This window comes from Oncorhynchus kisutch, linkage group LG7, assembly GCF_002021735.2.
Source record: "Oncorhynchus kisutch isolate 150728-3 linkage group LG7, Okis_V2, whole genome shotgun sequence".
In the NCBI taxonomy this organism is placed as follows: Eukaryota; Metazoa; Chordata; class Actinopteri; order Salmoniformes; family Salmonidae; genus Oncorhynchus; species Oncorhynchus kisutch.
The window spans coordinates 47,761,112-47,777,754 of record NC_034180.2 but is presented as its reverse complement, the minus strand read 5'-3'; the positions used below and the strand labels follow the sequence as shown (position 1 = coordinate 47,777,754).

At 41.5% G+C, this 16,643-nt stretch overlaps 1 protein-coding gene across 2 annotated transcripts; it reads right to left on the bottom strand.

Annotated features, from left to right (window-relative positions):
* Positions 1-6,478: 6,478 nt before the first annotated feature.
* On the bottom strand, positions 6,479-16,181 carry nipal3 (NIPA like domain containing 3). Of its 2 annotated transcripts, none has more exons than XM_020488342.2 (11): positions 15,952-16,181; positions 15,480-15,548; positions 15,178-15,349; positions 14,720-14,779; positions 14,125-14,270; positions 13,773-13,869; positions 13,344-13,479; positions 10,902-10,990; positions 10,747-10,810; positions 8,973-9,076; positions 6,479-8,608 (listed from the first exon to the last, which is right to left on the bottom strand). In XM_020488342.2, exons 1-11 carry the CDS (start codon positions 15,994-15,996, stop codon positions 8,415-8,417), a joined length of 1,176 nt encoding a protein of 391 aa, XP_020343931.1. In that variant the 5' UTR covers positions 15,997-16,181; the 3' UTR covers positions 6,479-8,414. The 2 variants fall into 2 exon arrangements, with proteins under 2 accessions (XP_020343931.1, XP_020343933.1); XM_020488344.2 differs by having other exon boundaries at positions 8,982-9,076.
* Between the last annotated feature and the right edge of the window lie 462 nt (positions 16,182-16,643).

Genomic DNA, 16,643 nt, shown 5'->3' with positions numbered 1-16,643 from the left:
TTTTTGCGGATTTATATTATGAGGTTTGAACTATACTAATGTTGTAGAATTACATAATCAACATCTGAACATACTTACGTTAAACATGAATTGAGCCACTGAGTAATAGATAAGCTGTACACTAGGTACGGGGCGAAGGGTGTGGTCGATGTAAGACTGGAGTGGTGTTCTAACCAAATTATTTAGTTATTTTAATTCATTTACACAAGTACTTCCCGGGTATTGATTTTGGTTTGATTGTTCAGATAACATCATTGAAATTAAACAGGAGGTCAAGGTATACTAACATTAGAATCTGTTTTCATTATGGAGAACTATGAAAGGCCCGCAGAGTGGATTGCAGGCTGAGGTTTTTATGTTAAAGGGACAGTGCACATTTATCACAGTTGTGTGTGTCTGTCTAATGGCTGGGTATTTAAGAAGTATTTTTGGGAGAAAATTTGCAGAAACACGAATAAGACATGAAACATCGAGACAAATTATTTGAGTTTGAGGGGATTATCATAATTATTAGGTTTTGTTTTTGTAGTAAATGTTTGGGTTAAGGGGATTTCCATGTTTCCAGAGACATGATATTTTAAAGAGGCACGCTCACATATGGAACCTTTATGAGTTTTTTATTTTATGAGTTTTAATTACACAAGTGATTTTTATTTTATTTTAAGGATAAAGGGTTCTTTAATATGTCTATGGTATGGAACACGAATGTGGGGGGATGGTGTAACCCGTGACCGGATTTCATGGCTCCCTCGGGTGGTCTGATCAGCCACAAGGGGGTGCCATTTGAATAATACATTTGTGGTCATGGGTAATACTGTTTTATAAAAAAAATTTTATTTTATTTTATTTTTTTTAAATTTAATTTTTTAAGGTAACTTAATTATAGTGGAGTTTACTTAACCTATATAAAGACTTTAGTAATTGCCACCATAGACATGTTTTTCAAAAAATAAAAATCCATGAGTTTAGATAAAGCCAAACAGTGAGACATTTAGTTAAAATGTGGAAACATGGGAAAAGGCAGACAGATGAGCCCTCCCCCGCACTGCAGAGACCTTGACGGTTGGAGAGCAGAGAGGAGAAGTTTTAGAAGGGAGCCAGGACGAGCAAGGATAACGGAGTGTGTAGATAACAGTCACTGAGTGGAGACAAAAGGGAGAATTGGACATGTGGAAAATTAAAGGGGCGCTCCTACATGATAATGTCAGAACAGACGGATAATATACTAATCTTACCTAAGTCATTATTTAGAGCAGGTAAAGTTGTTACCTGGGCAAAGCTAGGTATCAAAAGGGGGATAGGTAAATTGTGGTCTAGGATAGGATGGGGCCTATTGGATAAGAAACTAATATTTTTTTAAATGTAGTTAACAAATGGGCATAGAAGTTAAAGATAGAATCAGATCAAACATGAGAAACTGTTTGTTAACCAAGCCTGTATGTCCAGCATTTTATGCATTATAGGTGAACTGCAGGTGAAGTCACTCAATCCAGTCCCAGAGGCTTGTTGGGGGGACCATACCAAGGTCTCCTGGTGGCAGCTAGCTGAAAGAGCTACCCGGATTCATATCGCACGGTGGGAGGGTAAGACACACTGACACTATCGAACAATAAACAGTGTTCGAGAGGAGAACTGGAATTAACAGAATTCCGGGGGCCATCTCTCGAATGAAGAAAATCCTCCCTGTCCTGTCACCCCTGTTTTTGTTCATAGAAGTGAAGATGTGTCTGGCTCTTGCTAAGTGATGTGTTCTCGGGGAAAGGGTGGGGCTTCACATGGAAGCTGTTTGTCTGAGCGGTCTTATCGTGGGTGACATCCCAAATAACACAGCTCCGGATGAATCAGTACCCGAAGCCTCAGCTGGTTTGACCACCCTGGATCACGGGTTGACAGAAAACACTGGGGTGGATACTTCTGATTAATTGGGTTGGATAATATGTTTAGAAAATGGGGAAAATATTATGATCACTGTATTATGGGCTACATTCACCTGTGTGACTGTTTTAGTTTTATGGGGCTGTTGTCTAACTCCCTGTCTATGAGGCCTTATTTCCAGGACTCTGGAGAAATCGATGGAAATAGATGGTGATGTACCAGCGGATTCCAGGTTCTGACCCGTGGAATGCTGAATGTATGTCTACAGAACAAGTGGACGAAAATTATAAATGAAATTATATTAAATTGGGAGGGTGTCCGTATGGGGATTACAGGATAACCGACTTGGGACAGTTCTGGGATTGGAAGAGAGGGTATCCTTATAGCATAGGGGATCCCACAAAGGTGGATAGGCTTTTCATGATATGGGAAAACCTGGGAGCACTGTTGAACTTTGTAAAGGTGATGAAATCTTGCTAACCATCAAAACTATTAAGCTCTCTGATGCAGGCACTTACACCCTCGGACTACAAAGGACCGGGACAGACACGATGGGTGTGTTTTCTATTAAGGTGCTGCCAAAACCAGAGGTCCCAGATGAACCAGGGCCAGACACACTCCTCTACCACCCCTGGACCGAACCTGCCACCACTGTATTAAAAAATCCCATTCAGGTAATTAATGTTAGACTATTCAGCTATTGATCAATTAGGCACTGAGACTGGTGTTATTGGTAGGGACAATTTGTGGCTTTCTTATGAGGTACAGTTAAGACCCTGAAAAGAAAGGACTACATGAGTTACATGAAACATTGGTCATGATGGACCTGTTCTGGCTACACACCCATTTGCTATAGGAGAAGGAGAGGGGTGGTTGTGTATTCTGAGAGGTTTATACCTGGTTGAGGCCAATTCAACTCTCTGTTCCTCTTTGAGCCTTGTGTTTCCTACAGTACCTCCTCATCGGGCCCCTTGGGGTGTTGAGGCATATGGGGGCAATTACAGTTGCATCACGGGTACAGGTAATGGCATTGATTATGGGAGATTGCCTGAAGCTGATTGCAGTAGTAACATAACCATTAATTCCACTTGGCCAGTTACAGGCCTAAACCAAACTAGTGGTCTGGCTGATGTGTGGTGGATCTGTGGACCCAAAAGAGTGCTGAGACTCATTCTTAGAGGAGACTGGCAAGGTACGTGTGCTCTGACCAGTTTGATAATTCCACTGACCATTGTTGATGTTACTGCTGAACAGTTGTTGGGTTCTGTATCCAGGGGACCTGAAAACATTCCATCCCATGGGAGACATAGAAGTAGTGCTCCATGGACAGAGGATGTAGTTGACATACACACTAACCTGTTGGGAGTGCCGGTGGGGGTTCCTCATGAGCTTCAGGCCTTGGGCAGGAATGATGGATTATAGGTCCAGCCACAGTGGATGCAAGACAGACTGCATGGATTCATTACATCTACTATGATCAACAGCGTTTTGTTAATTACCCCCGTGATGCACTCACTGGTATGTCTGAACAGTTTGAGGCCACATCTAGGGTTGCCAGACAGAATAGACTTGCTTGGGATATGCTTCTTGCCAGTCAGGGGGGCGTATGCAAGATGTTCGGTGAACAATGTTGCACGTATATTCCTAATAACACCAGTCCAGATAGTAGTATATCTAAGGCCCTTAGTGGGCTTGATGCACTATCTGCTGAGATGTGGACCATGGCGGGGGTGGAGGAGTCTGGCCTGTTCTCTTGACTGGGAGCCTGGTTTTGGTAAGTAAACTAGAATGGTGGTTACTGGATTTCTGACCCTAATTTTTGTTATTTGACGTGTTGTGCTGCTTGCATCATACCGTGTTTTAAGAAGTCTGTTACAGATGTGGTGAAGGCTTCAGGCATGATGATGCCTTTGCTTGATGCTCCAGTTGGAGATGCTGATACTGAAGCATGCTTTCAGGGGAGGATGAGACTGACTGAGGATGACCCATGGTATGCTGTGGGCGAGGTAGTAGAATAAATCTTACACCACCACAGTTCCTTGTTATACATCTTTATGATGGGTTTTCTTTCCAGTATGTTTGTTCTCCCTGTTGTGAAGGTTTTGAGTCCCTGGGTGGCATGAAGCCCAACTGGTGCAGGATAGGAGTAGCTGAGAGGACCAGATGGTTTATAATAATGCTTTGCTTTGTTTTACTCTGTTTTCCATGACCAAAGTTTTATCCGGTATCTTACATGTCAATAAACAAAGTGTTATCCTGTTTTTGCTAAGTGACACCCTTGTGGGTGTCAAAAGGGGGACTTAAATTTCACACAAATTTTTTTTAATGTGCTGTTTTTGAATGAGCTGTTCTCTTTTGACATGAAGGTATTTTAAACTCTGTGACTGTTGTATGATTCATTGCTGAATTTTTGTTCACACCCTGGGGGGTGTGAAAAAGAGGGATTATTGGTTCCTGTGTTTTACATTGTAGCCATTACCATATATATGATTGAATATTATCTGCTGTTGGCTTGTGTTGATGTATGCAAGTGTTATGCAACATAGCTGACTTGAAACATTGTTAAAAGTGTCAGGGCCAGGGGACTTTCTCATGCTGGAAAAATACAGAAGGGAGGGCACATTCAGAGCGTGGGGTTGCGAGAACAAGCATTTTTTTTGTTAGATAACAGGAGCCAGGTGCGTGATAACGGTATGGAGCATGAGAGCCTGGCTGCAACTTCTCTTATGACATTCCAGAATCGCATTGCAGTAGATATGCTACTGGCGGAGAAAGGTGGAGCTTGTACTATGTTTGGTGAACAGTGTTGCACTTTCATCCCTAGTAACACAGCCTCCGATGGTAGCTTGACCATGGCCCTAGAAGGTTTGAGGACGCTTAATGGTAAAATGAAATCTCATTCTGGGATGGATACCTCTATGTGGGGACTCCTGGATGAGTGCGTTTGGTAAATATAAAACCCTGGTGTCCTCCATTTTGGTATCCATTTCGGTGTTCGCTGCCATTTTAGTTCTCTGTGGATGCTGTTGCATTCCATGCATCCGTCCCCTTGCCACTGGGGTTATCTCTAGAGCCATTGACCCTTCCTCCCCTTCCCAGATGTTTCCTCTGCTGGATAAAGACCTACATGAATTCGAGGAGGAGAGTGCCTATTTAGGTTTACATTATATCTGCTGTTGCCTTATGGGGATGTATGTATGTGTTATGCAAGTGGATCATTCCGCCTGACTTGCCTAGTTTAAGTCACATCTCTTTGGAGATGTGAAGAGAGGGAATCACAACTTTTTCCTGCGGGAAAAAAGTTGGCTTATGTAGACAAGCATTTACTTTTATTTTGAGCTGTTGTTCTCCGCTCTGTAAAATGAGGGTTGTAAGTTCCTAGGTGGCTGGTAGCCAACTTAGTACATAGTGGGATTGAATGGAGAACATGATGTAATACATATATATCTATTTCTGTTTAAAACCGTGCCTTATTTCATAGTCCCATTGGGAGAAGTTTCTCTTTGTGTCTGGATCCAGTTAGGTTGTGTCACGTCTCTGGTGAGACGTGAAGAGAGGGTTTTGTAGAGAAATGCTAATTCTTATGTAGGTGACCAAACTATTGTTGATAAAGGGCTACAACTCAGAGTTGAGCCTGTGGGGTCCCCTACAGGATAGCTCCCGCATTACACTAATGGCCAAAACCAGCGCACACACACATGATCTCCGTTGTAGCTGAAAGTTGAATGCCCGAAGAGGATTCTACGATGACGGACAGACAACTGAGCCAATGGCGGAAGACTACAGACTACACCCCAGCTGAACCAATCCAAAGATCCGATCTTCCAGAATCAACCTACTTTCTGTTCTATATATAAGTGGTGTACTGATTGTATCGGTCTCTTCTTCGTCTGCGCTTCCGTACGAACCAGCGGGAGAGCCGTAATTACGCTGTTCTAGATATCTTCACTCTGAATAAACTGTAGCTTGTCATACAATTTACCACCTTGTCTGAATCGATCCTTGACCGACTCGTCCGTCTACATACCTAATTACTAACACAGTCCAGCCGGAAATATCAACATTCACTGTCGCCTGAAGAAAAACAGTTGGTTACAGTTGTTGATGTATCTCTCTGACGCAGTTTTTCTTTACATTAGATTATTGTACAATATCTGATGCAGCCTACACCAGCACCGGTCACTGCCAGGTGAGACCAATGATAACCCAGCTGATGCGCTTTTCTACCAATGGTAATTGAGCAAGGGGAGGATGTTCGTGTTCAAGATTGGTGGCAAGCACGCAGTAAACTGGACTTTACTTTACTGAAGCCCTATGCTGAAGCTCCTCGGTGATATATTGCGACAGTGACAATGGAGTTGTAAAATCTTTTTGAGATATTTAACATACCACAAAAACTGCATGACTAAGAAAATATCAGGTCTGAAACTAATATTTCCTCAATTTCAGCTCACCTCAGAGGGCGAGATTCCAAATTGACTTGTTGCAGCTCATCCACCCTAGTGGAAAAACGACGACGTTCTGTCATCACCAAAATTATATTTGGATACCCTCCCAATTTAATGTTTCATATAGTCATATCTATACATGAATCTTTTGCATGAACGTCAGTAGTATATTATTTATTTGCTTACCTAGTTCATAATACAGCAACAGTGGTGGCAATGAGGTTAAGGGTTACAAATCATTCATTACAGGAAGAAAACAATAGTATACTGTGAGCTCATTGGTCGTGTCAGTACCTCTGGATTTCCTATTCATTGAAAAGACTGGCAGAATGACAAACAACAAGTGTTGACCAGAGACGTCAGTAGTCTATTCTAAATCAGCTCAGTCACTCATTGGACATTTCTTCATATTGGTTTAGCTTGCACAGTGATACAAGGAAATTGTCATAACATCTATATAACTTAAGACATTCAGAATCCCATTTAGTCCACATAATAAACGCAGCTAAACTAAAGGTAGATCCCAACTTAAAAACATATGTTTTTTTTTTTTTAAAGAGCAGAAAAAGTGGCGTCACACTCATTGACATTGTTATAAATGGATAGTGTGGTGAGCAGAGCACAGCCCGTAGCCACAAAGCGTCTCAAGAGTGCTGATCCAGGCTTACATGGACAGGGTGGACCTGATCCTAGATCAGCACTCCCAGTCAGACGCTATGTAGATTCGAAGCCCAAGCGTCAAATCCATTCCTAACACAAGAAGACCACTTGAATAAAGCCGTCCAACCGTTATCACATTATGCTTCAAACACAATAAATATGGTACTTTTTTTTTTTTAAATCACCATTTCTTTCAGTTTTACATGAAATTCACACAATCATTGTGCATTTAAGACCATAGTCCCAACTACAACTTGATGATTCAAATGCAGCTAAAATAACTTAAAACAATAACAGTTTATAAGCATTTTGGTCATTTTTGGACTAAGCCGTCGTACACCGTCTTACTCGTCAGAGGCAGAATTGTGGGGTGACTTCAACTGCTCAAGCAAAACATACAAGGAAAACTGCAGACAGTATTCATTGGCAAGTCTATTAAAAGAAATCCTGCAGAAATGCATTAACATGGAATAAGTCACTCAATCTTATGTGGCGAACACACAGCAGCAGGGAGAAACAGGCAGGGTGCTTTAGTCTAAGGCACATTAATGTCCAAAGGTATGACATGTCTATGGGCCTGGATTGCGTGGATCCAGGTCGATGTTTGTCCGTGGTCAGTGACAACTTCAGGATACTTCAGTACCTTTCTTGGAATGATTTGCAGGAATAAAGCAAATGTCTCATGGTTGAAATGTCCCTCATTGCAGTCCGTAGATAGGAAGACATTAAAAGAAAAGTGTACAGCTCAGTTGAATTACTGTAGAGTAGGGGTTCCCAAACTTTCACTCAGACACCCCTTCCAGCATTGGGGAACATCCCCCCCCCCATTTAAAGCAAATTTACTCAAATTGCTATACATTTTGTAATGTTTAAATGTGATATTTGAGTGACTCAAACATAAAATCCAAGGGCTAAACAAACCTATCTAGAAAATGTTAGCCAACATGGGATAGTTGATCGGGACATTTCTGACAGGTTATACATAGCTCACTATAAGGAAGGCAATGACTGACATGACAAGAGGAACTGATGACGTACTACCCAATTTAGAAGTTGCACCTTCTGCATTCTACTACTAAAACTTTTCAAGAGTACGTTGAAAGTTGGACTGGGTGCCCCCCCCCCCCCAAAAAAAAATAACAATCATAAATGTTTTTTTTTGGGGGGGGGGGGGGGGGGGGGGGGGGGGCACCCCACAGTTTGGGAACCACCGCTGCACAGCATGATTCTGACAACCCACAAAACACTTCCTTATTGTTAGACATGGCCAGATGGGGGTAACATAGTAATGATGACATCATCCTACACTGAGTCTATGGTTACATCCCTATTCTGAACCCTTTTCCAGACGTGTGCACCACTTCAGGAGAAGGGTGGAGGATTGAGACGCAGCCTACGGGGGGGGAGGTTGAAGCACGTCTGAAAGGTGCCTCAGTCGTTCTTCAGGTCAGCTGAACTATAGGGGGCAGCGGTGGGACTGGGTGTGACTGCCAGCTGGTCATGATCCAGCTCTGGTAGAGTGGCGGGCGCCACGCTGTCATTGTTGACCAGGGCACCGTAGGAAAAGGAACCGTTATAGTCCGGCTGCACTGCTCGCCAGCCCTTGTCGTGAATGGTGGGAATACCTGTGTTTAGGAAAAGGGGTGAGAATGACATGAATTCATAACACAAGGTGAATCTGTAACACAAGGCAGATGTCATTAACTCAATGTGAGTTTGAATTCATGGCAATGGGGCAGAGAAACCAATTGACTTATTGGCTTTAATTCCCATTAGATTGCCTGTGTCGCGTGGAGAGCACCATGGTGGCATCAATCATAATTCACAGGTAACTTTTTTTGTTAATTGTTGCAAGACAGTCAAGCGAGTTTTAATATCAAAGTCAGAAGATTCAAGGAATTTACCGTACAACGTCAGCAAGCTATTGAATTCGTATTGGGGACAATGGAGGGGGGGGGGAAGCATGCGTCACGGCAAAGGGAACTGTACCTTCATTACCTTGCGACATGTCCATTGTCACATAGGGTTCAAAGGCCTTTAGCCTTTTCCTGTTCTTGGTAATCAGGAAGACTCCCAGGAAACAAGAGAAACATCTAATGAAGGACAGAGATAAGACATTACATGGATAGGAAGCCCAATAGCCATCATCACTGTTACATCCTCAGAAAGCATGAGCTCCTGAGTTGGGAAAATCTTGTGCAATACATTGTCTTGTATTCAAGATCATAAATGGCCTGGCTCCCCCTCCACTCAGTAGTTGTGTTAAACAGAAAACCCAAACATATGGCAGCAGATCCACAAGGTCTGCCATGAGATGTGACTGTATAGTTCCCTTAAGGAAAAGCACCTTTAGTAAATCAGTTCTCTGTGAGAGCTTCCCATGTCTGGAATACAATGCCATCAGACACACATAACTGCACCACATATCACAGTTTCACAAAATGCTTGAAGACATGGCTAAAGGTCAATCAGATTTGTGAACATGGTCCCTAGCTGTGTGTTGCCGCTTTCCATGTTGTCTGTTGTCTGTAGCTTGTGAGGTGTGGAAACACTTTGTTGCTTTTATGAATTTTGTCTTGCTGCTTTTTGTCCAATGTTGCTCTGTCTGTATGCTACGTCTTGCTTGTCCAATGTTGCTCTGTCTGTATGCTACGTCTTGCTTGTCCAATGTTGCTCTGTCTGTACGCTACGTCTTGCTTGTCCAATGTTGCTCTGTCTGTACGCTACGTCTTGCTTGTCCAATGTTGCTCTGTCTGTACGCTACGTCTTGCTTGTCCAATGTTGCTCTGTCTGTATGCTACGTCTTGCTTGTCCAATGTTGCTCTGTCTGTATGCTACGTCTTGCTTGTCCAATGTTGCTCTGTCTGTATGCTACGTCTTGCTTGTCCAATGTTGCTCTGTCTGTATGCTACGTCTTGCTTGTCCAATGTTGCTCTGTCTGTATGCTACGTCTTGCTTGTCCAATGTTGCTCTGTCTGTATGCTACGTCTTGCTTGTCCAATGTTGCTCTGTCTGTATGCTACGTCTTGCTTGTCCAATGTTGCTCTGTCTGTATGCTACGTCTTGCTTGTCCAATGTTGCTCTGTCTGTATGCTACGTCTTGCTTGTCCAATGTTGCTCTGTCTGTATGCTACGTCTTGCTTGTCCAATGTTGCTCTGTCTGTATGCTACGTCTTGCTTGTCCAATGTTGCTCTGTCTGTATGCTACGTCTTGCTTGTCCAATGTTGCTCTGTCTGTATGATACGTCTTGCTTGTCCAATGTTGCTCTGTCTGTATGATACGTCTTGCTTGTCCAATGTTGCTCTGTCTGTATGATATGTCTTGCTTGTCCAATGTTGCTCTGTCTGTATGATATGTCTTGCTTGTCCTATGTTGCTCTGTCTGTATGCTACGTCTTGCTTGTCCTATGTTGCTCTGTCTGTATGCTACGTAGTGCTTGTCCTATGTTGCTCTGCGTGTGCTCACTGCTCAATGATTGTCTATATTGTAATTTTTTTAATAACCTGCCCAGGGACTGTGGTTGAAAATTAGCCGGCTGGCTAAAACCGGCACTTTTACTGAAACGTCGATTAATGTGCACTGTCCCTGTAAAAATAAAATTGTTTGAGTCTATCAATTACATAGCACTTATGACAACTGATTAAACTAATAGGAAAAAACAACCATCTCATTTGTTTAATTGTCTGATAGCGCAAGTTTTGGGGCCATATCACCATATGTCCAATCTGACACATGTAGACTATTATAGAACTGCCTACTCACCCCAACAGAAACATGCAGATGTGAAGAATGTCTTCGTGATTAAACTCCAGGTAAAATATGGCTCCTGTAGATGTGAAAATAAAAGACTGATGTTCACACCTTCTTGAGCTGTGATTCCACAGAGGTTAAATTGACAATGTCAGCAGCTCTCTTACCTGCGACAATCGCAAAGGATGTGGATAAGATGTAGTTCACACAGGCTATCATGGAGGAGTCGTACAGGTGAGTAGCCTGGGAGAGAAACCTGAGAGGGTTCACAATGAGGTGTCAGTCAAACACAATACAAGTGTCTCACATAGCAGTAGACCTTATATATAAACAATACATGTAGTTACTAGAGGTCGACCGATTATGATTTTTCAACGCCGATACCGATTATTGGAGGACCAAAAAAAGCCGATACCGATTAAATCGGCCGATTTCAATTTTTCTTATTTGTAATAATGATAATTACAACAATACTGAATGAACACTTATTTTAAATTAATATAATACATCAATAAAAATCTATTTAGCCTCAAATAAATAATGAAACTGGTTTATATAATGCAAAAACAAAAGTGTTGGAGAAGAAAGTAAAATTGCAATATGTGCCATGTAAAAAAGCTAACATTTAAGTTCCTTGCTCAGAACAGAGAACATATGAAAGCTGGAGGTTCCTTTTAGCATGAGACTTCCATATTCCAAGGTAAGAGGTTTTAGGTTGTAGTTAATATCGTATTTATAGGACTATTTCTCTCTATACCATTTGTATTTCATATACCTTTGACTATTGGATGTTCTTATAGGCAATTTAGTATTGCCAGTGTAACAGTATAGCTTCCATCCCTCTCCTTGCCCCTACCTGGGCTCGAACCAGGAACACATCGACAAGCCACCCTCGAAGCATCTTTACCCATCGCTCCACAAAAGCCGCGGCTCTTGCAGAGCAATGGGAATAACTACTCCAAGTATCAGAGCGAGTGATGTTTGAAACGCTATTAGCGTGCACCCCGCTAACTAGCTAGCCATTTCACATCGGTTACACCAGCCTAATCTCGGGAGACGATAGGCTTGAAGTCATAAACAGCTCAATGCTTGAAGCACAGCGACGAGCTGCTGGAAAAACGCACGAAAGTGCTGTTTGAATGAATGCTTACGAGCCTGCTGCTGCCTACCATCGGCTCAGTCAGACTGCTCTATCAAATATCAAATCATAGACTTAATTATAACATAACAACACACAGAAATACGAGCCTTTGGTCATTAATATGGTCGAATCCAGAAACGATCATTTCGAAAACAAAACGTTTATTATTTCAGTGAAATACGGAACCGTTCCGTATTTTATCTAGCGGGTGGCATCCCGAACTCTAAATATTGCTGTTACATTGTACAACCTTCAATGTTATGTCATAATTACGTAAAACTCTGGCAAATTAGTTCGCAACGAGCCAGGTGGCCCAAATTGTTGCATATACCCTGACTCGGCATGCAATGAACGCAAGAGAAGTGAAACAATTTCACCTGGCTGCTAATTTCACCTGCCTGCTAACCTGAATTTCTTTTAGCTAAATATGCAGGTTTAAAAAGATATACTTATGTGTATTGATTTTAAGAAAGGCATTGGTGTTTATGGTTGGGTACAGTCGTCCAATGATTGTGCTTTTTCACAAATGTTATGCAAATGCTTTTGTTAAATCATCCCCCGTTTGGCGAAGTTGGCTGTCTTTGTTAGGAATAAATAGTCTTCACACAGTTCACAACGAGCCAGGCGGCCCAAACTGCTGCATATACCCTGACTCTGTTGCAAGAGAAGTGACACAATTTACCTAGTTAAAATAAATTAGTGTTAGCAGGCAATATTAACTAAATATGCAGGTTTAAAAATATATACTTGTGTATTGATTTTAAGAAAGGCATTGATGTTTATGGTTAGGTACACATTGGAGCAACAGTCCTTTTTCCGCGAATGCGCACCGCATCGATTAAATGCAGCACAGGACACGCTAGATAAACTAGTAATATCATCAACCATGTGTAGTTAACTAGAGATTATGATTGATGGATTGTTTTTTATAAGATAAGTTTAATGCTAGCTAGCAACTACCCTTGGCTTCTTACTGCATTTCGCGTAACAGGCAGGCTCCTCGTGGAGTGCAATGAGAGGCAGGTGGTTAGCACGTTGGACTAGTTAACTGTAAGGTTGCAAGATTGAATCCCCGAGCTGACAAAGTAAAAATCTGTCGTTCTGCCCCTGAACAAGGAGGTTAACCCACTGTTCCTAGGCCGTCATTGAAAATAAGAACGTGTTCTTAACTGACTTGCCTAGTTAAATATTTTTTAATCCGCGTCCAAAAATACCGATTTCCGATTGTTATGAAAACTTGAAAATCGGCCCTAATTAAATCGCCCATTCCGATTAATCGGTCGACCTCTAGTAGTTACCCTGTAGGCTACTCATGGAATACTTACCACATACAGTCCTTACCACATACAGTACCAGTCAAAAGTTTGGACACATTCATTCCACTGGGACTGTATATGCTCAAATATTTGTATTTTTGGGGGAAAATGGAATGAAGGGTTAGCTATTGCTAACTGCCTTGTGCACTCACGTAGCCTGGAAGACCACAGTGGTAACCATGCAGACAAACATGACGTAGAAGATGGGGTAGTTGAGCTGCATGGTGCCCTGGACGCTGAGGACCAGCATGCCTGCCACTGCTTTCACTGTGATCACAGTCACAGAACCTGGGGAAGAAGCAGCGGTGGTTAACAAGCCCTTTAAAAACAGAAACGTTAAATGAAAAGAGACATTTTCAGTAAAGAGCAACTTTCATGAAATTCTATTATTTAGACCTGAGTTCAATTTCTATCAATCTAATAATATTGGACTGTTTATCACAGCTCTACCTATCAGTGGGTTGAGGTCTTCACACACACACACACACACACACATCTGCTGTTCTCTGTTGCTGATGTCCAGAAAATAGTTTGTTGTTGCTAAATATTGAACATTAATATTTTGCCGTCGTCCAACTTACCGAGCAGCGCCACCAGCAGGAGAATGACAACAAGGTGATTAGCGTTGCGCTGCTTGTAGAAGTACAGCAGAAGACAGAAGGCAATAATCTCCAAGAACTGTCCCGTAGAAAACCCAAACAACAACAGGGGATATTACAGCTCTTATAAATAGCCCATTTATCATAACTAACATAGAGGTGGGGGAAATCGGGTTGCCAAAGAAAACAACAACCTGGTGAAAAAAAAAGTTACGCTCTTGTCCAAATCTGATACATTCTAATTATGCACAGAAAGGTGAAGTATGTAGACTTAAAAATAGTATTTATGAAATACCTCAATCCCCATTCTCCTATACAGAATCAAATTTCTTACCACATACAAGAGGAAGGGCCATCCTACGACCTGTTTCACTATGTTCTCTGCAGTAAGTTTCTGGTGATAGTTGGGTCCGAACGTGGCAAAGAGGTAGGTCCCGGCTACCGTCAAGATACATCCAAGGAAAGACAAAACGTATCGCTCTAGAGTCAAAGACAAGCATTCATGTTAGCATCATGTTAGCATGTTAGCATTCATGTTAGCATGTTAGCATTCATGTTAGCATTCATGTTAGCATGTTAGCATTCATGTTAGCATGTTAGCATTCATGTTAGCATTCACGTTAGCATTAACATGCATTGTATATAAATGCTTTTGGTACACAAACTTTCCAAATATGGGTTTTGTATTTCTAAAATGCTAAGTAAATGGCTGCATATACACTACATTTAAAAATACTTTTCATCCATTTCCCCAAAACACTTGATTATTCAGGTTATTTTATGAGGAAAAGAAAATCCATAGCAAATAGCAGCGTGTGCAGTGGGCCCAGTATTTGCATTGTCTCAGCATAATTTCCATACAATTTGCCTAAAGCAGAATGTCAGTTCCAAAACTGAATCATAAAATGTAAAATACCCATTGAACTTACTTAAAAATTCCTTTGGCTTCCATTTCTCTCTCAGGAAAATGAAACCTAAGATTGAACTTGCTGAAAAGTAGAAAAAAAACAAATGTTCATTAAACATGATTAAAAAAATGCCACATTACATTTAGGCATTGTTTGCTTTCCGAAATGTCGATAATATAGTTATAAACAACTTCAATCTGGTACACATTTCCTATTATTTCATGTCAACATTCAATTCCAAGTTCAGGGTTGTATTCATAAATTGACACTGTTGGCAAAACGTTTTGCACCGTAGAAAAAACATTAGCATCGGAAACCATTTTGTCCAAACGGGAAACGTTTTGCAATGAAAACAAGAGTTTCTATTGGACAAATTCTATTGGACAAATTCAGGTAGGTCGCTCCCCAATCCGTTCGCTTCTCTCAGGCTATGATAGGCCAAGCTCCCCAGCAGTGAGAGTGAAGTGTAATTTGCTTACCTATGACAGACACTGCATTCAATGGAGCTATTAGAGATAAAGGTGCAAAGGCATAGGAGACAAAGTTGGCTGCTTCTCCTAGAACGGTAAGTACCAGGCCACACCACCATGTTTTGGTTCGGTAGAAGGCACGGGGGTCCTTGGTCCCTGCTAATGTTACATGGCTGTATTTCTGGAAAATTCAGGAAAATAAAGACAATTAAATAGAACCACCGTTGTACAAATATTGTGTCTCTTCGGACACCCACTCCTTGTTATATCCAAAACATACAACATGAGGGTTGGCAGTTGCCTGAGCTTACCTGAATGCTTACAGAGATGCTGACAAGCAAATTACCAAAAATGGCCAGCAAGGTTCCAATTAGGTTTTCCTGTAAATGCAAACAAACAAATCCATTCACTTAGGGGTCATAAATATTTCAAGAGACACTTCAAATATGTGGGCAGTGACACAGGTGACATGTAGGCCACACCCACATGTTGTTATTGCATGGACACACGAGTGTATTAATGGAATGTGATATCTTCAAATGACGAATGAATAAGACTAAGCACAACACTTTAAACGCCTTAACGCAACTAATAAAACAGGCAGTTGATCTAATAAACATGTTGGACATACTCATCCAGCTGTTTCAAGTTACAGACTGAACATTTGACAAAGTGTATCTTAATGCGTCGCTCTTTGGCTACATTTGACAATTTATTTTTTTAAACTGCTATTTGCGGTTCATAACAGGATGTAACACTCGCCACGACGCATCATATTCTCACCGTATAGGAATCGCCGCCGACTGCAGTATATTCTACTCCTGCCATTCTGGTTGAGGGAAATGTCTATTCATCAACAGCAGGCGAACATTTCCAGAGACATCATGTATCTGTTCAAATGCAACTTCAATCAATAAACAATAGCAATAGTTAATTTCCCAGTAAGACTCTTCTACGAGAAGAACGCCATCTTTGGATGCTTGTATTTCCGGATTCTATTTGACACACAGCTGTTACGCATGACGCACAGCGAGATTCATTTGAATGCCGCTGGAAGAAAGACCAAAAACGGACACGGATGCTGTGATAGAAATGCGAGAGAAACTTTCAACTACCATCCTTTGGATGACTTGCGCGGTGATGGGGGACTATGACAGTAATTTAGCAGATTGAATTTGCATGCCAAAATGGTTTGTTCATCTTGCAAATAAAGATGACAAATTCACAACAACAAAAAACAATTAATGTGATTTATTTGGTGTGTAGGCCTGTTGCTAATGGAAATTATTGCCACGAATTTAACAAGAGTTGTTTTCTTGCCAATGTTGTTTATTTTGCATGATATGCTCCATTCAGCTGTCGCACTGTCACATCAGTACAGTAGGCCGCGCCAACGAGCCATTTCTTCAAACAGGCAAGGAAAAGGCTACATAAGGGAGGTAACTACCTATGTATGGAGTCAACACGTGCGTTAA